General features: G+C 43.8%; 1 protein-coding gene across 1 annotated transcript in view; it reads left to right on the plus strand.

Annotated features, from left to right (window-relative positions):
* The window catches only part of LOC119513884 (multidrug and toxin extrusion protein 2-like), a 68,062-nt gene that overhangs the window by 15,249 nt on the left and 33,113 nt on the right, over nucleotides 1-19,700 (plus strand). Inside the window, 4 exon segments of the mRNA XM_037809331.1 lie at nucleotides 954-1,051; nucleotides 14,163-14,189; nucleotides 14,192-14,275; nucleotides 15,148-15,215. Coding sequence (XP_037665259.1) covers nucleotides 954-1,051; nucleotides 14,163-14,189; nucleotides 14,192-14,275; nucleotides 15,148-15,215 — 277 coding nt within the window.

Consider the following 19,700-nt stretch of genomic DNA (forward strand, 5'->3'; position numbering starts at 1 on the left):
TAGAAAAGTTAAAGGTTTACAGAAAATCCATGCAGAAAAATAGTGTTCCCACTACCCCCCCGGTTGTTAGCACCTTGCATTTGTGTGGTGCTGTTTTTATAATTGGTAAGCAAATACTGTATAATTATAGCATTGACTGTAATCCATAGTTTACGTTAGGGTTCACTGTGTTCTGTGATGTTTTAGTTTCCTGTGCTGCCAAAAAGCAAGGTGCCAGGCGTGCGCTGGCTCTTAACAATGAGGCCTTATTAGCTTACAAGCTTGCGGCTCCAAGGCTGTGCAAACGTCCAGATCGCGGCCTCAGCGGACGATGCTTCTCCCCGAGACCGGCTGCCGGAGACCCCCGGCTCCTCTCCCACGGGGCGTCTGCTGGGCTGTCCCTTCCCTCCCGGGTTTCGTTGCTTTCCTGTCTTCCCCTTTCTTTGCCCGAACTTCATCCTCTTATAAAGTAAGAGGGTTGAGAACGCCTGGGGCAGCTCAACTGAAATAACCTCATCAGAAGGTCCCGCCACGATGGCTTTACACGCACAGGGGTGGATTAGCTTTGAGAACATGATTTTCTGGTGTCCACAAAGCCTCCAAACCATCACATGGTTTTTTTAAAATTTTTATTCTAGTAACATATATCCCACCTGAAAGTCCCCCTTTTACCCACACTGGAATATACAGCGCAGTGCTGTTGATTACGTTCGCAGTGCCACGCTGTGAACCACCACCACCGCTTCTCCACTGACCAGCAGGAACGTTTGATTTTTCCACAAAATTCCGTCTTGGTGGAGAGAAAACAGGTCTATTCTAAACGGGTGCCGTGTTCAAAACACGACAGGAAGACAGCGCAGCAGTTCCCAAGCTCACTGCGTGGCCGTGAGTCTGGGGCAGAAACAGCTTCCGAGGCTCGTCTGTTGGTTTGTGTTTGGGGGGTGACCTCGCAGGTGACTTGGTTCTCCCCGCAGGGGCTCGGCCTGGGCCAACACCACCTCCCAGTTCTGCCTGGCGGCTCTGCTCACCCTGTACGTGTGCTGGAGAAGGCTCCACGTCGCCACCTGGGGAGGTGAGGGGACACCGACTTTATACTGTTCATTTGTCTCTCGGAAATATATAATTCTGGTTTCTGGATTTTAACTCCCAGAGGGTTTGTTGTTGTTTTTATTTTATGGGAAATACAAAAGTTACAGAAAGTGCTCGAGTTACTGAAAATGTAAAGGCGACAGTGCCAATAGCAGTTTTTTTTGACGTCTATGAAGGTGGCTTTTCTTCATAGAAAAGACTATTTGTGGCTACTGGGGTTTAAAGAATTAACATTTAATTAGTTTAAATTGTCAATATAAAATTCTAGTTTTCCCTTGCACATCATTCTGCTCTTTTAAAGAGATGTTTGGTTAATGTCTTATCAACTGACACGAACAGATCAAACTCTCTGAAATACTCAGTACCACTTACAATTTAGCCAAATTCCTTTAAATATTTTATATTATATTTATAAATTTAATAAAATTGAATTACTTTTTTTATGCATGTGCTTTGCCTAGCCTGACAAACAAAACCTTCCCAAATTATAAAATCATTGGTTAATTGAATAAATTAAACTTATGCAAATATTGAATCTCAAACTCTAAACATTCTGGTACTGTTTATAAATTTAATTAAACTCTTTTATTCATTTCAATTTACAATTGCAAGTCTAAAATTGATTATTCAATTACACAGTTAAATTTGAAATCATCAGGTTAATCTGTCATTTTCTAATGTGTAAAATTCTCTTAAATGTAATAACTGCTTTAAATCCAAGACCACAGATTCCCCTTACATTTAATATAAGACGATTACATATTTAATCATCCTTTGCATTTGGTGCTTGAGTAACTTCACAGCGTCCCTGGGGTTAAATGAGTGCCGACTCTGCACCCAGAGGACGCCTGCCACGTCTGGACACACGTGTGGCTTCCCGGCGCGGTGCGTGGGGGCCGGGGTGGGGCTGCGTGCCCGGTGATGCCCACTCCTGCAGCCAGGGCACCCATCGCCGACGCGTGGCCCTGCATCCTCCCGTGGGGTCCGAGTAGATGGGAGCCAAGCACGCCGTCCGAGCACAGGAAGCATCCTGCACTGCTGGTGGGCTTTATTTTATTTTATTTTATCTGCTTTACTGAAAATGAAAAATAGCTATAATACAGTTTCACCCACGTGAAGTGCACGGTTCAGTGGCTTTTACTGGATTCACAGAGCTGTGCAGCCATCACCACCGTCAATTTTAGGACACTTTCATCACCCCAAAAAGAAACCCTGCCCCTCGTCACCATCCTCCCCCAACCCCCCGTCTCCCCAGCCCCCCTAGTCTACTTCCTGTCGTCGACTTGCCCGTCTGGACGTTGCGTGTGAGTGGAGTCGCACAGTATGTGGTCCTTGCACGTGGCGGCTTTCCAGGTCTCTGCAGTATCAGAACCTCCTTCCTTTTTATGGCCGAATAATACTCCACGTATGGATAGATGCATATTTGCTTTGTTTCCACTCTTTGGCTATTATAAATAATTTACTATGAACATTTGTGTGCAAGTTTTTGTGTGGACATATGTTTTCAGTTCTCTCGGGAGAATGCCTAGGAATGGCATTGCTGGGCCGTGTGGTAACTCTGTGGTTAACACTTTGAGGAACTTTACGTTCCCACCACGTCCTCACCAAGGCGCGTTGTTGTCTACTCTTAAAAATTCTCACCTTCCTAGTGGGTGTGAAGTCCTGTCTCACTGGAGGTGGATCCACATTTCCCTGATGACGAATGATGTTGAGCATCTTTTCTTGTGCTTGTTGGCTTGCTCGCCTTTTACATTTCTTTAGTTACCTGTCTGGCCATTCCAGCAGGTGCTTTACAGGTGTACGTAATTCTTCTGTCACCTCCTTCACCTTTATCATTTGATTGAAATCTGCCCTTCAGTGTCCTTCCTGTCTGGCTGGGACACAGATTGAAATGGCACCTGATTGGATTCCGCATCTCTCCTGTCTTTGAAGAGATGTCTTAGGTATTAAAGTCACAAATTACTGAAGATTTTAAAGTTACAGGAAACTATAAATAATGACATAACAAATATCCATAGTTTATAATACCAGACTTAATAGATGTTAATGTTTTGTTATTTTCTTCCTGCCATTTTCTTTTTTTCCTTTCAGATTTTATTGAGATATATTCATTTATTATATATCCCATCCAGATTATTCAGTATCTCACAGTATCATTTATTTGTGTAATCATCATCACACTCACTTTTATACCATTTTCATTACTCCAAAAAGAAAATCATCAGATAGACACACAAAAAAGAAAACCCCAAACACCCCCTGCACTGGTTTGTATATATTATGTCCCCCAGAAAAAACCATATTCTTTAATGCAGTCTTGTGTGGGCAGACGTATTGGTGTTGGTTAGATTGTAATTCTTTGAGCGTTTCCATGGATATGCAACCCACCCAACTGTGGGTGATGACTCTGATGGGATAGTTTCCACGGAGGTGTGGCCCCACCCATTTGACATGGGCCTTGATTAGTTCACTGGAGCACTATATAAGCTCAGACAGAAGGAGCAAGCTTGCTACAGCCAAGAGGGACACTTTGAAGAATGCGCAGAAGCTGAGAGAGGAACGTCCTGGGAGAAAGTTGTTTTGGAACCAGAACTTTGGAGCAGATACTATCCATGTGCCTTCCCAGCTAACAGGTTTTCTGGATGCTGTTGGCCATTCTCCAGTGAAGGTACCCGATTGTTGATGTGTTACCTTGGACACTTTATGGCCTTAAGACTGTAGCTTTGTAAGCAAATAAACCCCCTTTATAAAAGCTGATCCATTTCTAGTGTTTTCCAAAAAGGCAGCATTAGCAAACTGGAACACCTTCTATCCCTTATCTTCCCCTGTTATTGACCCCAGTATTGGTGTGGTTCACTGGTTACTTTCAATGAAAGAATTTTAAGGTATAACCATTAACTATAGTCCATAGCTTGCAACAGGTATTTCCCCCACTTACCACTCTTTGTACCACTGTCATACATTTATACCAGTTCACCATTTTCTTTTATAAAAGAGATTAAACATTATAGATAAGAGTTCTGCTGTGAATAACGGAAGAATCCAAATAGTAATTTCTTAAATGAGATTAGAGTTTATTTTTCCTTCTCCTGCAAGAAATCCAGAGGGAGTTGTCTGGGGCTCCATGTCTCCCACAGTGTCAGGTCTTCGGCAGGGCCATCACGAGTGGGGGAGCAGTCAGCAGAGGTGCCCGGCTGGGGCAGTGAGCAGGGGTTGGCATCCAACCTTTGCTTCACTAATCAAGCTCTAGGCCCATAGGGTTGTATCCAGCCAGAGGCAGTGCCTTTTTCTAAATTGCAAAAAGGCACCAAATAGGTTAACGGAGGTTCTGATTTCAAGTTTCTCCACCATATGTCGTTTCCATTCCTGGAGTTACTTCATGGACCAAGATGGCTGCTGGTGCACCAGCATTGCTGCCACATTCCAGTTAGTTGGAAGGAGAGAACAAGACACGTGTATATTCCCTTTAAGAACATTTCCTGAAAGTTTCCCAAACTAATTCTGATTTTATCCCACTGGCCAAAATTTAACTACCTGGCCATACCAAGCTGCAAGAAATGTAATTGGTATTCCAAGTGGCCATATACTTAGTTGAAATTTGATGGGTTTATTTCTATGACCAAGAGGAAAAATGGATTTTAGTAGAGAAGTTCCATTGGCACTTACGGAACACTCAGGAAGTGTTTCTGTTTGGGGAGATGGGGAAGTTTCTGTAATGGGAGGTGGTGAGGGTACCACAACATTGTGAGCGTGATTATCCCATTGTGTGGTGTGCCCAGGAGTGTGTGAGATGGAAAGTTTGTGTTGTGTTTATGTTACCATAATTAAAAAAAGGAAGAAGGAGCAACTAAAGTGTCAATGACAATTAAATGAAATACATTATCCTGGATGGGATCTAACAAGGAGAAAAAAATTGGAATATAGGTTGTAAGCTTTATGTCAATGTTAAATATCCTGAACTTGATAACTGCACTTAAGGTGGTTACATAAGAGAATGTCCTTGTTTATAGGGAAAGTACATGGCAGGAGCGTGATGTACACAACCTACTCTTGAGCGTTCACAAAATGGATAGGTGAATGGATGGATTAATGGATAGATGGAGAGGGAGAATGACATGGCAGATGTGGCAAAATGTTAAAATTGGTGCATCTGGGGGGGTGTTGGAGTTCTCTGAGGTTTGTATTATTTTTGTAATTGTCCTGTAATTTTGAAAGTAGTTCGAAATAAAAAGGTAAACAAACCAACAAAACCCTGTAACTCTTACATTCTCTTACCCTCACCCCAGATATTCCCTTCTCTTGCTTGAACATGTGAGCTCCTGCTGGACCAGGAAGTTCCCTGAGGAAGTCGTTTACTGTTTTACTAATGGAAATATTATTTCCTCGATTAAGTAAGCTCAGAAACAGCAGAATGAGGGTTTTAGCCCAGTTGGTTCCCAGTGTGTTTGTACGTGTCATGCAAGCTTGCGAAGTCTGCTTGCAGCAAGAAAACTTTAGTATACGTATTTTAAAACAAAGTCACTCACTTAAAACTGATAAAGTAAGATCCAGCATAGGCCCTTAAACCTCAGTTTTTCCTTATACTCAGCCTCCTTTCATTGTGTTTTCTTTTTTCTTCTAAAAGCAGAATTAGATGAAAGCTTAGAGAAGTTCTCAGCTTCCGTCTCCCCAGCCACCCCGTGAGAAACCTCAGCCCTCGCTCATTTCCTCTTGTCAGATCCAGTGCTCAGTCGCGTCAGATTCTTCGTGTTTCAGAGTCAAAATGAGGAAAACATTCTCAGTTTTATTGAAGCATAATTTATATACCGTAAAAATCCCCCATTTTACGTGCATGATGTAATGATTTTTAGCAGTTTTAAAAAGTTGTACAGCCATCGCCACAATCCAGTTTTAGAACATTTCTATCCCCCCAAAAAGGCTCCTCCTGCCTATTTGCCCCCCGAGCCCGGCACCCACGAATCTGCTCACTGCCTCCGTATTTTTAACCTTTTCTGGACTTTCTCAATTATTGTGTGTTGTAAGGGATCCGTCTGGGATGAGACAAGTTAGTGGTTCCCTTTAGAGGTGGCTGATTGCCAGTAATTAACAGATTCTGCTCTTAACTAATAAGCTAAGGAAGGAGAACTTAAATCTGCTGGGTAAAGGCGACTTTCATCTCTTTCTCAGTCCCACCCCCAACTTTTAGTGGTGGAAGAAATGAGCTAAATATAATAATTTTTTATAAATGCATATTGGGACCCTTTACACATCCAGTTCATTACACCAGGGTGGTCGACTCGTTAGTGTCTGGTGGCTTTTGAAGTGAATATTCACTCTCATTAACCTGTTGTTCAGTGCCCTTTCATTATCTCATGGATTTATTAACCATTCTTCCAAATAATTATACAGTGCTTAGCTAAAAATCAGTAACCTAAGAATTAGCAGTTTAGATTCCATCAAGCATGTGAACATTGATTGTGAATTTATCACTTAAAAACTTTTCATCAAAAGCTGAAGTCTAATCTGTCAGCCTCTGAAATGCTTTAAGCCACCTTCAAAACAGTTTTAAAAAATATTTGCAACATGTATAATGATTATGACAATTACAATGATTCTAATTATTATTTTAATGATCAGTTATACTTATGCTGAAATGTGTCACAAAAGCCTTCATGTTAAAAACATAAATTCATTTCTTCACACTCTTTTTATCTTATCTTACCTTGTCATTCTCCCTGAAGGAGTAAATTTATTCCTGTAACCCGGAGGGCAAGGTTTTACCTTCTCAGGCAGCTGAGCCTAAGGATGTCGTGGGGCTCAGTGATTTGGGGATGCTTTGACTATTATAGGGAGCCCTTCTGTGGGGAGACCTTCTCCATTACATTATTGTCTGTGGACAGTCAGATGTTTTTTCAAACCCTGTTTTTCTTTCCCCAAAATACTTGTCCTGAGTGGTTGCCTTCCGTGGTACAGCCTGACGTCTGCTCGCCCTAACAGGAGCTTGTCCTGGTGTGGTAACCTCAGAGCACAGCCCCGTAAGCCTAAACCACTCGCTCCCTGTGCGGCCTGGTCCGGTTTACTGGAAATTGAAGGCCTCTCTTCAGTGTGGCTCACTGAAAACCATGGCTTTCCTTTCTCACCAGCCATCACGCACTAGCAGGCTGACACCTCCTGTGGTAGGAGAGTTCGCTTTGCCCCAGATACTTGGCTAGCTTGTCATATTCCGCCACTCCGAGATGTTTTGGTTTTGGCGTTTCTTTTGTAGACAGCCTGCTGCGTCACCCACCCCAGGAACCTGTGGGTTGTAGTTAGCAAGTGTGTGGAGTTTGGTCAGCACCTGCACAGGCTGCAGTAGTTGGTCAATTCCACTGTGGCTCTGACTGCCTTTCAGGCACCAGCTGCGAGACTGGGGGTTCCCAGGGCCCCCCACACTTCTGACCAGCTGGCTACGTGGAATCAGAACGCACCGCCTTCCAGGCCAGAGATGAGACTTGTCAGTGGTGGAAGGTGTCCTGAGTTTATGTGGGGTCTCGTTATGCAGGTAGAGCTGGTGCTATCAGCCTCAGCCTGCTGGAATTCCATCTGCAGCCCCTTCCCTCCTGGAGGCCTGGGTGGGGCTGACGGGATGTGGCTCAGAGCCCCACCCCCTAGCCCCATGGCTGGGCTGGGTCCTGAGCCCACCCCACCACTGCCAGGTGCGGTCCTGAGCTCACCCTCCCCCCCCCCCACCGCCAGGTGAGGTCCTGAACCTACCTTATCACCACCAGGCATGGTCCTGAGCCCACCCCCCACCACCACCGCCAAGTGAGGTCCTGAGCCCACCATGCAGAACGACAGACACATCCCAAGGCATTCTGAAGATGCAGGGGTTGCTGGGGAAAAGGACCAGCCATGTTTTTGCTTATATTTCAGTGAATTGAACCCATTTGCATTTATTGTTAATTGTAAGATATATTAGGACTGAGTTTTTGCGGTTTTTTTTTTTTCCTGGTTTCAGTGTGCTTTTGGTTCTCTTTTTCTGTATTCTTGCTCAGTTTTCTTTCTTTCCTCTGCTATTCTCCACTCACTGTTGATCTTTATCGAGATGCTTTAGGGCACAGTCATTAAGCGCATTGGCTTGGAAGCCAGATTGCCTGGGTTCAAGTCCTGGCGCCACCACTTCATTGTGGTGGAATCTGGGCAAATTACCCAACTTCTGTGACTCGGTTTCCTCGTTTGTAAAATCTTGATAATTGGACCTGCATCGTTGGATTGTTTTGAGGATTTACTGTGACGGACAAATATTTTTAGTAGTTTTCTCGTACCAAACACTTTTCCATCTTTCCCTCCAATATTAATTTTTGAATGTTTAAGCCCACAGAAAAGGGAAAAGAATGGCTTCATGAACATTCAAATGCATTTTCTCTAGATTCACCGATTGTTAACATTTTGCCGTATTTGATTCACTTTCAGCGAGTGTATGTGTGTGTGTACATCCATTTTTTTGCCATCCAGTAAATGGTAGATGCTTCACCGCCAATTGTTTCAGCATGCATCTCTGGAGAATAAGGACATTCTCCTAAGCAATCACAATATCATTATCATACCTAAGAAAATTAAAATGAAGAAATTATTTAATAAGTTATTTGACAATATCATAAAACATACATTCTATATTTAAATTTCCTTATTTGTACCTAAATGTCATATATTTAAACTTATTTTTGAGCTCCAGGATCCAGTCAAGTTTCTTGTATTGTGTTTGGTGTTTTTTAAATTCTCTTCTCCTTTAGAACAAACCTCCCATCTTTTTTTTGTTTTTATGACACTGATTTTTCAAAGAATCTAAGTCAATTGTCTTCTAGAATGTCCTACCCTCTGGCTTGTCTCCTTGCGTTTGTTTCCCCATAATTAGATTCATGTTAAAGTTTTGGGCTGGAACATTGTGTGGATGACATGTACTTGTTTACTTCATCTGGAGATATGTAATTTCAGGAGATGCTCAATTTGATCATTTGGTTGAGGTAGTGATTGCCAGATGTCTCCATTGGAGATATATTATTTTCTCCTTTATAATTAGAAGGTAATCTGTAGGGAGATTGGGGTCCTTTGACCATCTGGTTCCCCAGTGGCCTTTCACCCAGATGGTTTCAGCATCCACTCGTGATTCCATTGATGGTTGCAGATACTCTTAAAATTTTAGCACGCGTACTTGTATCAGTTGAGATACACTCACTTGTAAGTGAAAAAAAACAAAACAAAACCCCGGCTCCACCTAGGCTCACCATTAAAGGTTTGCATCCTTGGCTCACGTACCTGGAGTCCAAGAGTAGACGTTTCAGGACAGGTGTGATTCCACACCTCCACAGTGTCGCCAGGAGCACAGTTTCTTCCTGTTTTCTTCTCTGTGATGTTAGTTTCACCCCAGGTTGTTTTCCCTTCATTCTTCCAAGATGCCCACTTCTAACTCCCAGCACGACTTGCTTCCTCATTCACATCTGTATCCGGGAAGAGAGAGAGTGTGCGAGCGAGCAAGTGTGTCTGTGCAGTTGGTTATTGATTCTGAAGGCTTTCCTGGGAAAGAAGGAAAGGTCTCTCCTAGCACCTCTAGTAAATTTCTTCTTGGGTTCCACTGCCCAGATGGGGCCATGTGGCTCTTCACTAACCAGTGGCTGCAGCCAGCAGTAAAGCCCACGGTCCACGCACACCCCTTGCACCCATCAAGTGGGCCATGCGAGGGAGATGAGGCAGCTCCCGGAAAGCCGGGGTTCCCAAGAGGAGGGGGCCTGGTTGTTGGGCAGGCAGCATAATGCCCCCTCACTTACCTTTAAACATCTGGGTTTTCTTATCTCTGTCCTGTTCCCAGAGAAGGTAGTACACCGTGACTTCCCCTCTCCCCAACCCTATCTCCCATATTATTATTAATTTTTCTTTTTATATAGCAGCCCTAGGAAAACAATACAAGGGACCAGAGGGAAACAAGCCTGGGAGCATGGGTTCTCTCTCATCGCCCTTCACCTGCATATTCCTGGTTTCTTTTTTTTTTTTTTAATAAACTTTTAATTATTAAATAATTTAAAACTTACAGGACTGTTGCAAAAATAATAACAAAACCTATACAGAGAACTCCAATATACCTCCACTCAGATTTTAAGATCCACCAACTTTCAACATTTTTGCCACATTTGCCATCTCCCCTCCCTCCCTCCCTTCCTATCCTACTAACCAACCATCCATCTACCTATCCATCCGTCCGTCCATCCATCTATCCAATTATCCATCCATCCATCCATCCATCCATCCATCTACCCATCCACCCACCCATCCACCCATCCATCCATCCATCCATCCATCCACCCACCCACCCATCCATCCATCCATCTATCCATCCATCCATGTATCCATCCATCCAGCCATCCATTTCTGAACATTTGAGAGTGGGTTGTATGCATCACGCTCCTTGAGCACATAATAGTTCCATGTACTTTTCCTAAGAACAAGGATATTCACTTATGTAATCATCTTAAGTCCAGTTATCAAGTTCAGGAATCTAACATTGACATAAAGCTTACAGTCTTCCCAATTTTTTTTTATGTCTCTCAATAATGTCCCTTTGTGCATTTTCTCCTCCATTTTTTGGATAGAGTCCAGCATCATATGTTGCATTTAGCTATTTTGGTCCCTTTTGTCTCCCTCTCTCTTTTTCCTTTTAGCTTTGGAAACATAGTCAAGATGAACTTTCCCGTCCCATCCGCTCCCAAGCTTACGATTCGGTGGGATTAATCACGTTCACCAGGATGTGGGGCCGTCACCACCTTCCATAACCAGGCCTTCCCCATCACCCCACACAGAAACCCTACACCCGTTATGCATCAACCCCCTCCCCCAATAATCTGCTTTTGGTCTACAAATTTGCATATTCTAGCTATTTTATATAAATGGAATCTTACAGTATCTTTCCTCTGGGTCTGAGTTAGCTCACACAATACGGCTTCAAGGTTCATCCACGCTGTTGCGTATATCAGAACTTCATTCCTTTTTACAGCTGGATCATTCTCCATTGTGTATGGACCACATTTTCTTTATCTGTTCGTCTGCTGACACTCGGGTTGCTTCCTCCTTTGGGCTGTTGTGAATAGAGCTGCTGTGAACATTGGGGTGCAGGTGTCTGTTTGAGAGCCTGCTTTCAAGGCTTTTGGGTATAGACCTACAAGTGGGATTGCCGGGTCACATGATAGTTCTATATTTAACTTTTTGAGGAACTGCCAAACTTTTCCACAGTGGCTGCGCCATTTTTCATTCCCACCAACAGTCTACTAAGGTTCCTATTTTGCCACATCCTCACCAGCCACTTCCTCGCCAGCATTGTTATTTTCATTTTTTTTTAATTCTAGTGTGATGTGGTATCTCATTGTGGTTTTGATTTGCATTTCCCTAACCATATTATTAATTATGATTTTAGTTCCAGGTTTTAAAAAAATTTAATAAAATATTATTCTTATAGTCATTACGTATTTAGGTTTATCAACATGTTTTAGAGCTTTATTCACTGTTGATTCTTTCTAACGTATAATTTTTTATTAGACAAGTTGTAGGTTTACAGAAAAATTGTGCAGAAAATACAGTGTTCCCATATACCACCCTATTATTAACACCGTTAGTGTGATACCTTGTTATAATTGATGAAAGAATATTATTATACTTGTGCTATTAACTATTTTCCGTAGTTTACACTGGGGTTCACTGTTTGTGTTATACAGTCCCATTTAAAAAAAAATTATTCTAGTAACATATACAACCTAAAATTTCCCCTTTTAAAAAACTACAGTCAAATATATAATTCATTGCTGTTAATTACGTTCACAATGTTGTTCCACTAACACCACTGTCCATTACCAACAGCTTCACTGTTGATTCTTGCATCTTCTCCTTGCTAAAATACATCTTTCAGTGATCTTTCAGTGAGGGTCTATAAATAGTAAATGCATAGTCTCTGAATATTTTAAAAACTATCTTTTTCTTGTTCTCATTCTTGAATATTGCAGTATATACTAATCTAAGATGATAGCAATTTTCCTCAGCTGATATTACATTATTACCTCTTGTTCTTGGTGATAAGTCTGCCATAAACCTGATTGTCTTTGCCTTGTTGACAACCAGGTCTCTTCTCTCATAACTTTAAAGATTTTTTCCTTTTTCCGTTTGTAGTTTCACTACAACATGTCCACATGTGGCTTCTTTTATTATTATCATCTTATAGGCATTTGGTAAGCTTTCTTAACATGAGAGCCTCTTCAATTCTGGAAAATGTGTAACATTTTCTTCTACTATTTCTTCTCCATTTCTGACTATTCTTTCCCCTGCACTTCGCTATCTTCCATATCTCTCCATTTCTCTTTCATGTGTTCTGTGTCTGGAACTCTTTCTGCTGTGCTCTGGGAGGTTTTCTCACTTCTATCATCTACTTTACTTATTCTCTTTTTAGCTGTGTCTAGTCTCATTCTGATCCAATTATTAAGGTTTTAATTTCAGCAGTTATAGTTTTAATCTCTAAGATTTTTACTGGATTCTTTTTATGTTTGCCTGTCCTTATTTCAAAACCTCCTGTCTGAAAATTTTAGAATGTTTATTTTAAAATTTATTTGGGATTGCCCTAATATTTCTACTTTCTCAGGTATGAAATCTTTCATGTGTTGGTTTTGTGACATTTCTTTTCTGGTATTGGGTTTTTATCTGTTTATGTCCTACATGTATACCCATATTTTGTTGATTCTAAGACATATTTTCACATTTTAATATCTCTGAAGTTGGAATTCATCTTTCAACTAATGTGGTAAAATATTGTGTCATATTTTAATTGGCAAGTTATTTGTGACACATAATGACATCTGTGGTTTGATGAAATGCGGTACTTTTCTACTAAGCATCATTTGAATGATGCCTCTTGCCTCAGGCTGTGGTTTTACTGACTTCTTTATGGTTTTGTCTGTGAGCTTATCTGCCAAGGGAGTCACACCTGTGCCCTGTCCATTTTTTTTCCCTGCAGAGCTGTGTCTGCTCAGGTGTTATGGAATATACCTGTTACAAACCCAGCTTCTTAGGCTAGGGTTTCCTCCCTGTTCCATTTTGCTAATGCTGCTGTTATGCAAAATACCAGAAATGGATTGGCTTTTATAAAGGGGTTTTATTTGGTTACAAAGTTACAGTCTGAAGTCCATGAAAATGTCCAAATTAAGGCATCAACACAAGTATACCGTCACCAAAGGAGGGCCAGTGGCGTCTGGAAAACCTCTGTTAGCTGGGAAGGCACGTGGCTGGCATCTGCTGATCCCAGGTTGTGTTCCAGCTCCTCTCTCAGCTCCTGTGCGTTCTTCAAAATGTTGCTCTTGGGGTGTTTTGTCCTCTTTTAGCTTTTCCAGAGACACCTCTGGGCTAGCATCCCCAAAGTGTCAGCAAAAGTCTGCTTTCAGTGGCCGTCTCCAAAATATCTCTCTCAGCTGCTCCCCAAAATGTCACTCTCAGCTGCTCTCAGCTCCCTCTGTTTGTGAGCTCTTTTATAGGACTCCAGTGATTTAATTAAGACCCACCCTGGATGAGCGGGGTCCACGTCTCCATGGAAATAATTTAATCAAATGTTTCACCCATGGTTGATTGAGTCACATCTCCATGGAAACACTCAATCAAAGGATTCCAACCTGATCAACACTAATACTTAATGCATCTGCCCCCACAGGATTGCATCAAAGAACATGGTGTTTTAGGGGACATAATACATCCAAACCCGCACACTCTCCGTGTCTGTACTGCAAGGTCACATTCCTTTCTGCACGTGGTGGCCCTTTCCACTCACGACCCAGGACAGCTGCTTGTTTGTGCCTGTGACTCCAGCTGGCAGCTTCTCTGGTCTTGACTCCCGGATGGGGACGGTGCTTTCTGGGCCTCCAGCACCCCGTCAGCCCCTGGCTCCCTGGGGCTCGTGCTTTGACCACGGCCACCCTTGCCCCTTCCTTGTCACCCCCCATGGCCGTCAAGCAGTCCTAGGCTCTGGCCATCTGGAGGAAGCAGGTGTGCGAGCGAGAATCGCTGGTGTCGGAGACCGCTGGGAGTATAACCGCCCGTCTCCCCCTGTCCCGTAGGCTGGAGCAGGGACTGCTTGCAGGAGTGGGTGCCTTCGTCCGCCTGGCCGTTCCCAGCATGATAATGGTGTGTATCAAGTGGTGGACCCTTGAGATTGGAACCTTCCTTGCAGGTTGGTCGACAATTCAGCTTAAACCACACACAGCCAGAGCTTTTAAAGACACCTAAGTTTTGCTTCCCTCTCCTGCCATGTTTCATCGGGTTCTCTTGGAAGTTTTCAGTGTAGGTTTAAATCCTCGTCCGACCATAGCATCTTCGAGAGGGCTGGGCCTTGACTCTTCCCCAGCACCTTTGCTCTGTAGGTGAGGGGACACGGCTGTTGAGGGGTTCGCCGATGGCCGTGGACTGGGAGGACAGACGCCTGGCCTTGGGCTCCTGATTCCCCCAGTCCATCTTCGCCTCCAGCTGGCTGCTGTTGGCATCGTCTCCAGATGCAGAGCTGACTGAGTTGGCTGTTCGTTTCATGACCTCTGTTCATATCTGAACTGTAATATTTTTGGTCATGGGTCTTCACCTGAGCTGTCTCATCACCAGTAGGGCAGTAGAGCCAACTGTGGAGACGGAGGATGATAATAATCAATGCCAAAGGTTTCATGGACACCTGAATGCTTCAAACGTCCTGTGGGTTATCTAAAAGTGCTGTGGCTACCGTCCTTCCCCTGCCCACCCTGCAACCCCCCCATCTCCCCAGAGAACGTTAGAAGACACCGGCACCTCAGGGAGCCTCCTTTTTATCTGCTGTAGCCCTGATGTTTGTTCTCTGATGGACTGGGTGCTTCTAGAACGACAGTTTCACATCTGCGCTGCTGAGATCTCAGTAGCTCCCTGAGAAGGGGTGTCTGGGGCCCTGGCACAGGCAGTGAGTTCTGCCATGGGGTTTTGCTTACGTGGCATTCTTGGCTCCTCGTAGAGTTAAAGTGTGTTCTAGCCTCATAAGGAAATGATGCTTTAACCTGCCTTCTGTAACGCGTGCCGACGTTCCAGGTCTGGTGAGCGTGACGGAGCTGGGCGCCCAGGCTGTCGTCTACGAGCTGGCCTCGGTGGCCTACGTGGTAAGAGCCCCGGGCTGACTCGCCACGCTCTCTGCTTGCACTCCGCCCAGCCCGTGTCCTCGGTTCTCTCCACAAACCTGTGTTGCGTGCCCCCACCCCTGCTCTGCGCCCGGGAGAGGGGACTCAGGCAGCCCAGCCCAGGGCGCACCTGTCCATTGGGAGCCAGGTGGACGGGTTCCAGTCCTGGCTGCGCTGCTTCCCAACTGCGTGACCGTGGGCTGGTTACTTTACCTTTCCAAGCTTCGGTTTCCTCACGTGCAACCTGGAGAAAAGCAACATGTACTTTGCAGGTGAGGATTGAGTGAGGTGAGGCCTCCGAGAGGACACGGCCTGGTACATTCATTCCACAGATTCTGTGGGCCCCTGGAGGGGGTGCTGGGGTTCAGCGGTGAGTGGGGTGCGCCCAGGCCCTGCCCACTGCTGCCTGTGGTCTGGTGGAGAGAGAGAGAAACAAACCAGCAGATGAAGGAGCATCACAGATGGTGGAAAGTGCCACAGAAGAGGCAGAACAGGGTCTGTGAGGGGTGAAAACAGAGAGGGACAACTTTTTAGACAGGGAGTCGGGGAAGGCCTCTCTGAGCCGCTGTTTAAGCTGAGCCTCGACAGGTGAGAGCCCAGCCTGGGAAGCCCGAAGGGAGGGTCACCCTGGGCCAAGCCTCCAGGCTGGGGAGATGCAGCCGAGGGAGCTGGGGAGGGGGGTGACGTCACGTGGGGCCGGAGAAAGCAGCCGGGGACTTGTGGGCTCTGGGAAGACACAGCCCTTCCTGCTGCACGTGGAAGACGGCTTGGGGGGCAGCGGGGTGGGGCGGGGGCAGCAGGGGCTGTGGGACCCTCCAGCTGGGCAAGGCAGGGGCAGCCGGCGGGGAGCAAAGCAGGTGGATGCAGACCTGATGGAGCTCACCTGGGTTCTGCCATTGGGGGGCATCAGCAGACTTGGGGGGCTGCTGGCTTGAGCAGCCAGCTGGGGGCGGGAGGGGGACAGTGCCTTTTAATTTCTGACCACTTTTCAGCCCTCCCACCCTGTACTGACCATAGGTTTGTTTTGTTCATATGTTGCTTTTTAAGATGAACAGAGGGGATCAGGGAATGGGATTATGGGCCTCTTTTTGTTTTTCTGTTTGTATATATATTTTTAGTCTTAAAAATGCAAAAATAACCAAAAAAACCTATCATGGGCATTGATGTAGTCATCTGGGAATAAAAAGGAAGAGTGTGTCGGAGGCAAGCCTGGATGGAGAGGTCGGAGATGGTAGCCGAGGGGCTGGCCGGGTAGGGGGAGGAAAGCCACGGGCGCGTGCAGTTGAGGAAGTGGGAACAGACTTCCCTTTCCCGGTGGGACGCCCGCCAGGAAGGCCGAGAGGTGTCCGCCCGATCTCGTGGCCTGACGAGGGACGCACGCCGGATTCACGCACAGGGACTTTCGAAGGAGGCGGAAGGTGGAGGCCGCCCAGGTAGACGAGTCTGTGTAGAGGTTGGGTTGCAGAGGGTAGGAAATGGGTGGTGGTGGGATTGGTTTTGCTTCTGTCTTAAATGGTGACACTAGAGCTTGCTTTAGGTATTTGGTAAACAGTAGCTGTCTATTAAATTTCATCTTATGTTCTGATTTCTACTTGCTGTGTTACAGGCTGATGGTGTAATAGCCTATATCAATATCTACTTCCTTTTGTTAGAGACAGAAGACAATAATTCTTCATTATTTGCTTGGTTAAAATAAGCCCCATTAGTGATGAGCTTTACAAGAAAAATGATAAAACACAAAGAGAGAGTTCGACACGAACATGAGTTAGCTGATACAGCAAACAGGAAAGAAATTGAAATGATGGTATAATAAACCAGAAAGAGAATGGAAAACTATTGTGTTTAAAATGATTGCACATGAAAGAATGGAAACCAGAAGAACAACATGGGAAAAGAACAAAATAGAATTTCCAGAAACAGAAAATAGAGTCATTGAAGTTTCATAATAGACAGGCCAAAGATCAGATGAGTTACCGCTGAAAAAACAATTGATGAAATTGGAGATAGATCTGTGGACATTCCTGAGGATAAAGCAAAAAAGCTATAAAGAGATAGGATGCATGAAGGGTAAATTATAAGACACAGGCAATAGAATAAGAAGTTCCATCATCTATCTTGCTAGAGTTCCACAAGGAGAGAATGGAGAGACTGGCCAATTTGAAATATTCGGAGACACTGGCTAAGTAACACAGTTACAGTAAGACATGAATTTTAATACTCAAGACTCATAGTGAACATTGTCTTGGAGGTTCTAACCAGGACAGTTAGGCAAGATAAAGAAATTAAAAGCATCCAGATTGGAAAGGAAGAAGTAAAGCAATCTTTATTTGCAGACTTTATGAAAACTCTAACAAATCCACCAAAAAAAATATAAGTGAGTTCAGCAAGGTTGCAGGATACAAAATCAATATATAAAAACCAATTGTATTTCTGTACACTAGCAATGAACAATTTGAAATTGAAATTAAGAGAACAATTCCATTTGTAATAATGTCAAAAAGAATAATATATTTAGGAATAAATGTAACCAAGTAAGTGTAAAACTTGCACACTAAAAATTACAAATCGTTGAACAAAGTTAAAGAAGAATAAATTAATGGAAAGATATCCATGTTCATGGATTGGAAGACTTAATATTGTGAAGATGACAATACCTCCCAAATTGATGTACAGATTCAATACAATCCCCATCAAAATTCCAACTGCTTTGTATTTGCATAAATGAACAAGCTGGTGCTAAAAATTCATATGTAAATGCAAGTGACCATAACTAACAAAACAATCTTGAAAAACAAGAACAAATTTGGAGGACTCACACTTCCTGATTTTAAAATTTACTGCAAAGCTACAGTGGTCAACCCAGTTTGGTACTGACATAAGGATAGACAGAACTGAGGGCCCTGAAGTAATCCCATATGGCCGTGGTCAGTGATTTTTGTCAAGGGCGCCAAAAACGTTCACTGGGGGAAAGAACTGTCCTTCAACAAATGCGGCCAGGATAATTGGATAATTGGATCTCCATATTCCAAAGGAATAGTTAGACCCCTACCTCACACCATATACAAAGAATAACTCAAAAAGGATCAGAAGCCCAAATGTAAGTGCTGAAACTGTAAAACTCATAGAAGAAAACGGAAGTAATTTCTCGTGAACCTGAGTTAGGCAATGGTATCTTAGATATGACATGAAAAGTGCAAGCAGCAAAAGAAAAACGGATACATTGGATTTCATCAAAGTAAGAAACTTGTGCTTTACAGGACACCATCAAAGTGAAAAGATAACCTGTGAGAATGGGAAAGAAAAATTTGCAAATTATAAATCTGATACGAGTCTTGTAACCAGAATATGTCGAGTTCTTAAAATTCAGTAAAAAGACATAACCCAACAAAAAAAAATTGGCAGAGGATCTAAATAGACATTTCTCCAAAGAAAATATACATGTGGCCAATAAACACATGAAAAGGTGGTCAACCTCATTAGTCCTTAGGGCAATGTAAATCTAAACCACAGTGAGATAGCACTCCATACCCACAGTAGGATGGCTGAAATCTTAAAAATGGAAAATAAAAAGTGTTGGCGAAATGTGGAGATTGGAACTCTCATACCTTGCTAGGGGGACTGTAAAATGGTGCAGCTATGTTGGAAAACAGCCTGGCAGTTCCCCAAGAAATTAAGCTTGGAGTTACCATGTAATCCTGGGATTGACTCCTGTGATGGTTGGGTTCATGTGTCAACTTGGCCAAGTGATGGCACCCAGGTATCTGGTCAAGCAAGCACTGGCCTAACCATCACTGCAAGGACATTTGTGGCTGGTTAATAAACCAGAAGGCTGGTTTATTAAATTATTAGTCAATCAACTGCATCTGTGGCTGATTATATCAAGAAGGGAGTGTTTTCTGCAATGAGAGAATGCAATCAGCTGGATTTAAGTGATTTTAAGTGAGACAGGTAGAGGACCTTCACTTCTTCGGCTAGCCAGCAAAGCATTTCCTGAGGAGTTCATAAAAGTTGCCAGTTCGCTGCCTGAGGGGTTCATCGGACACGTTCATTGGAGTTGCCAGTCTGCTGCCTGCACTATGGAATTCGGACTTGTGCATACCCAAGGTTGCATGAGATGCTTTTATAAAATCTTATAGTTATAGATGTCTCTTGTTGATTCTGTTTCCCTAGAGAACCTAACTGATACAGTTCCCAAATGAAGATTTTCACGGAGCAGCTTACCATGACGTGAAACACTAATGTTCTCCAGACTGTTTGGGAAACATGAGCAGGGTCTGGGGAAAGGTCAAAGTTTGTTGATGATCAACACCCTTGAAATGATGTCCAGGTAGAGCATTAGGATTATGCCAGCAGAGCACTGCCCAGCGTCCTGGGGATTTCCGTGAGTGCCCGTGCAGTGACAGCGTGCAGAGGCAGGTGACGGGGGACCAGGACCCCAATGTCCATTCCTTGCTAATCACTGACGTT

Source organism: Choloepus didactylus, chromosome 18, assembly GCF_015220235.1.
Source record: "Choloepus didactylus isolate mChoDid1 chromosome 18, mChoDid1.pri, whole genome shotgun sequence".
NCBI classification, from domain to species: Eukaryota; Metazoa; Chordata; class Mammalia; order Pilosa; family Megalonychidae; genus Choloepus; species Choloepus didactylus.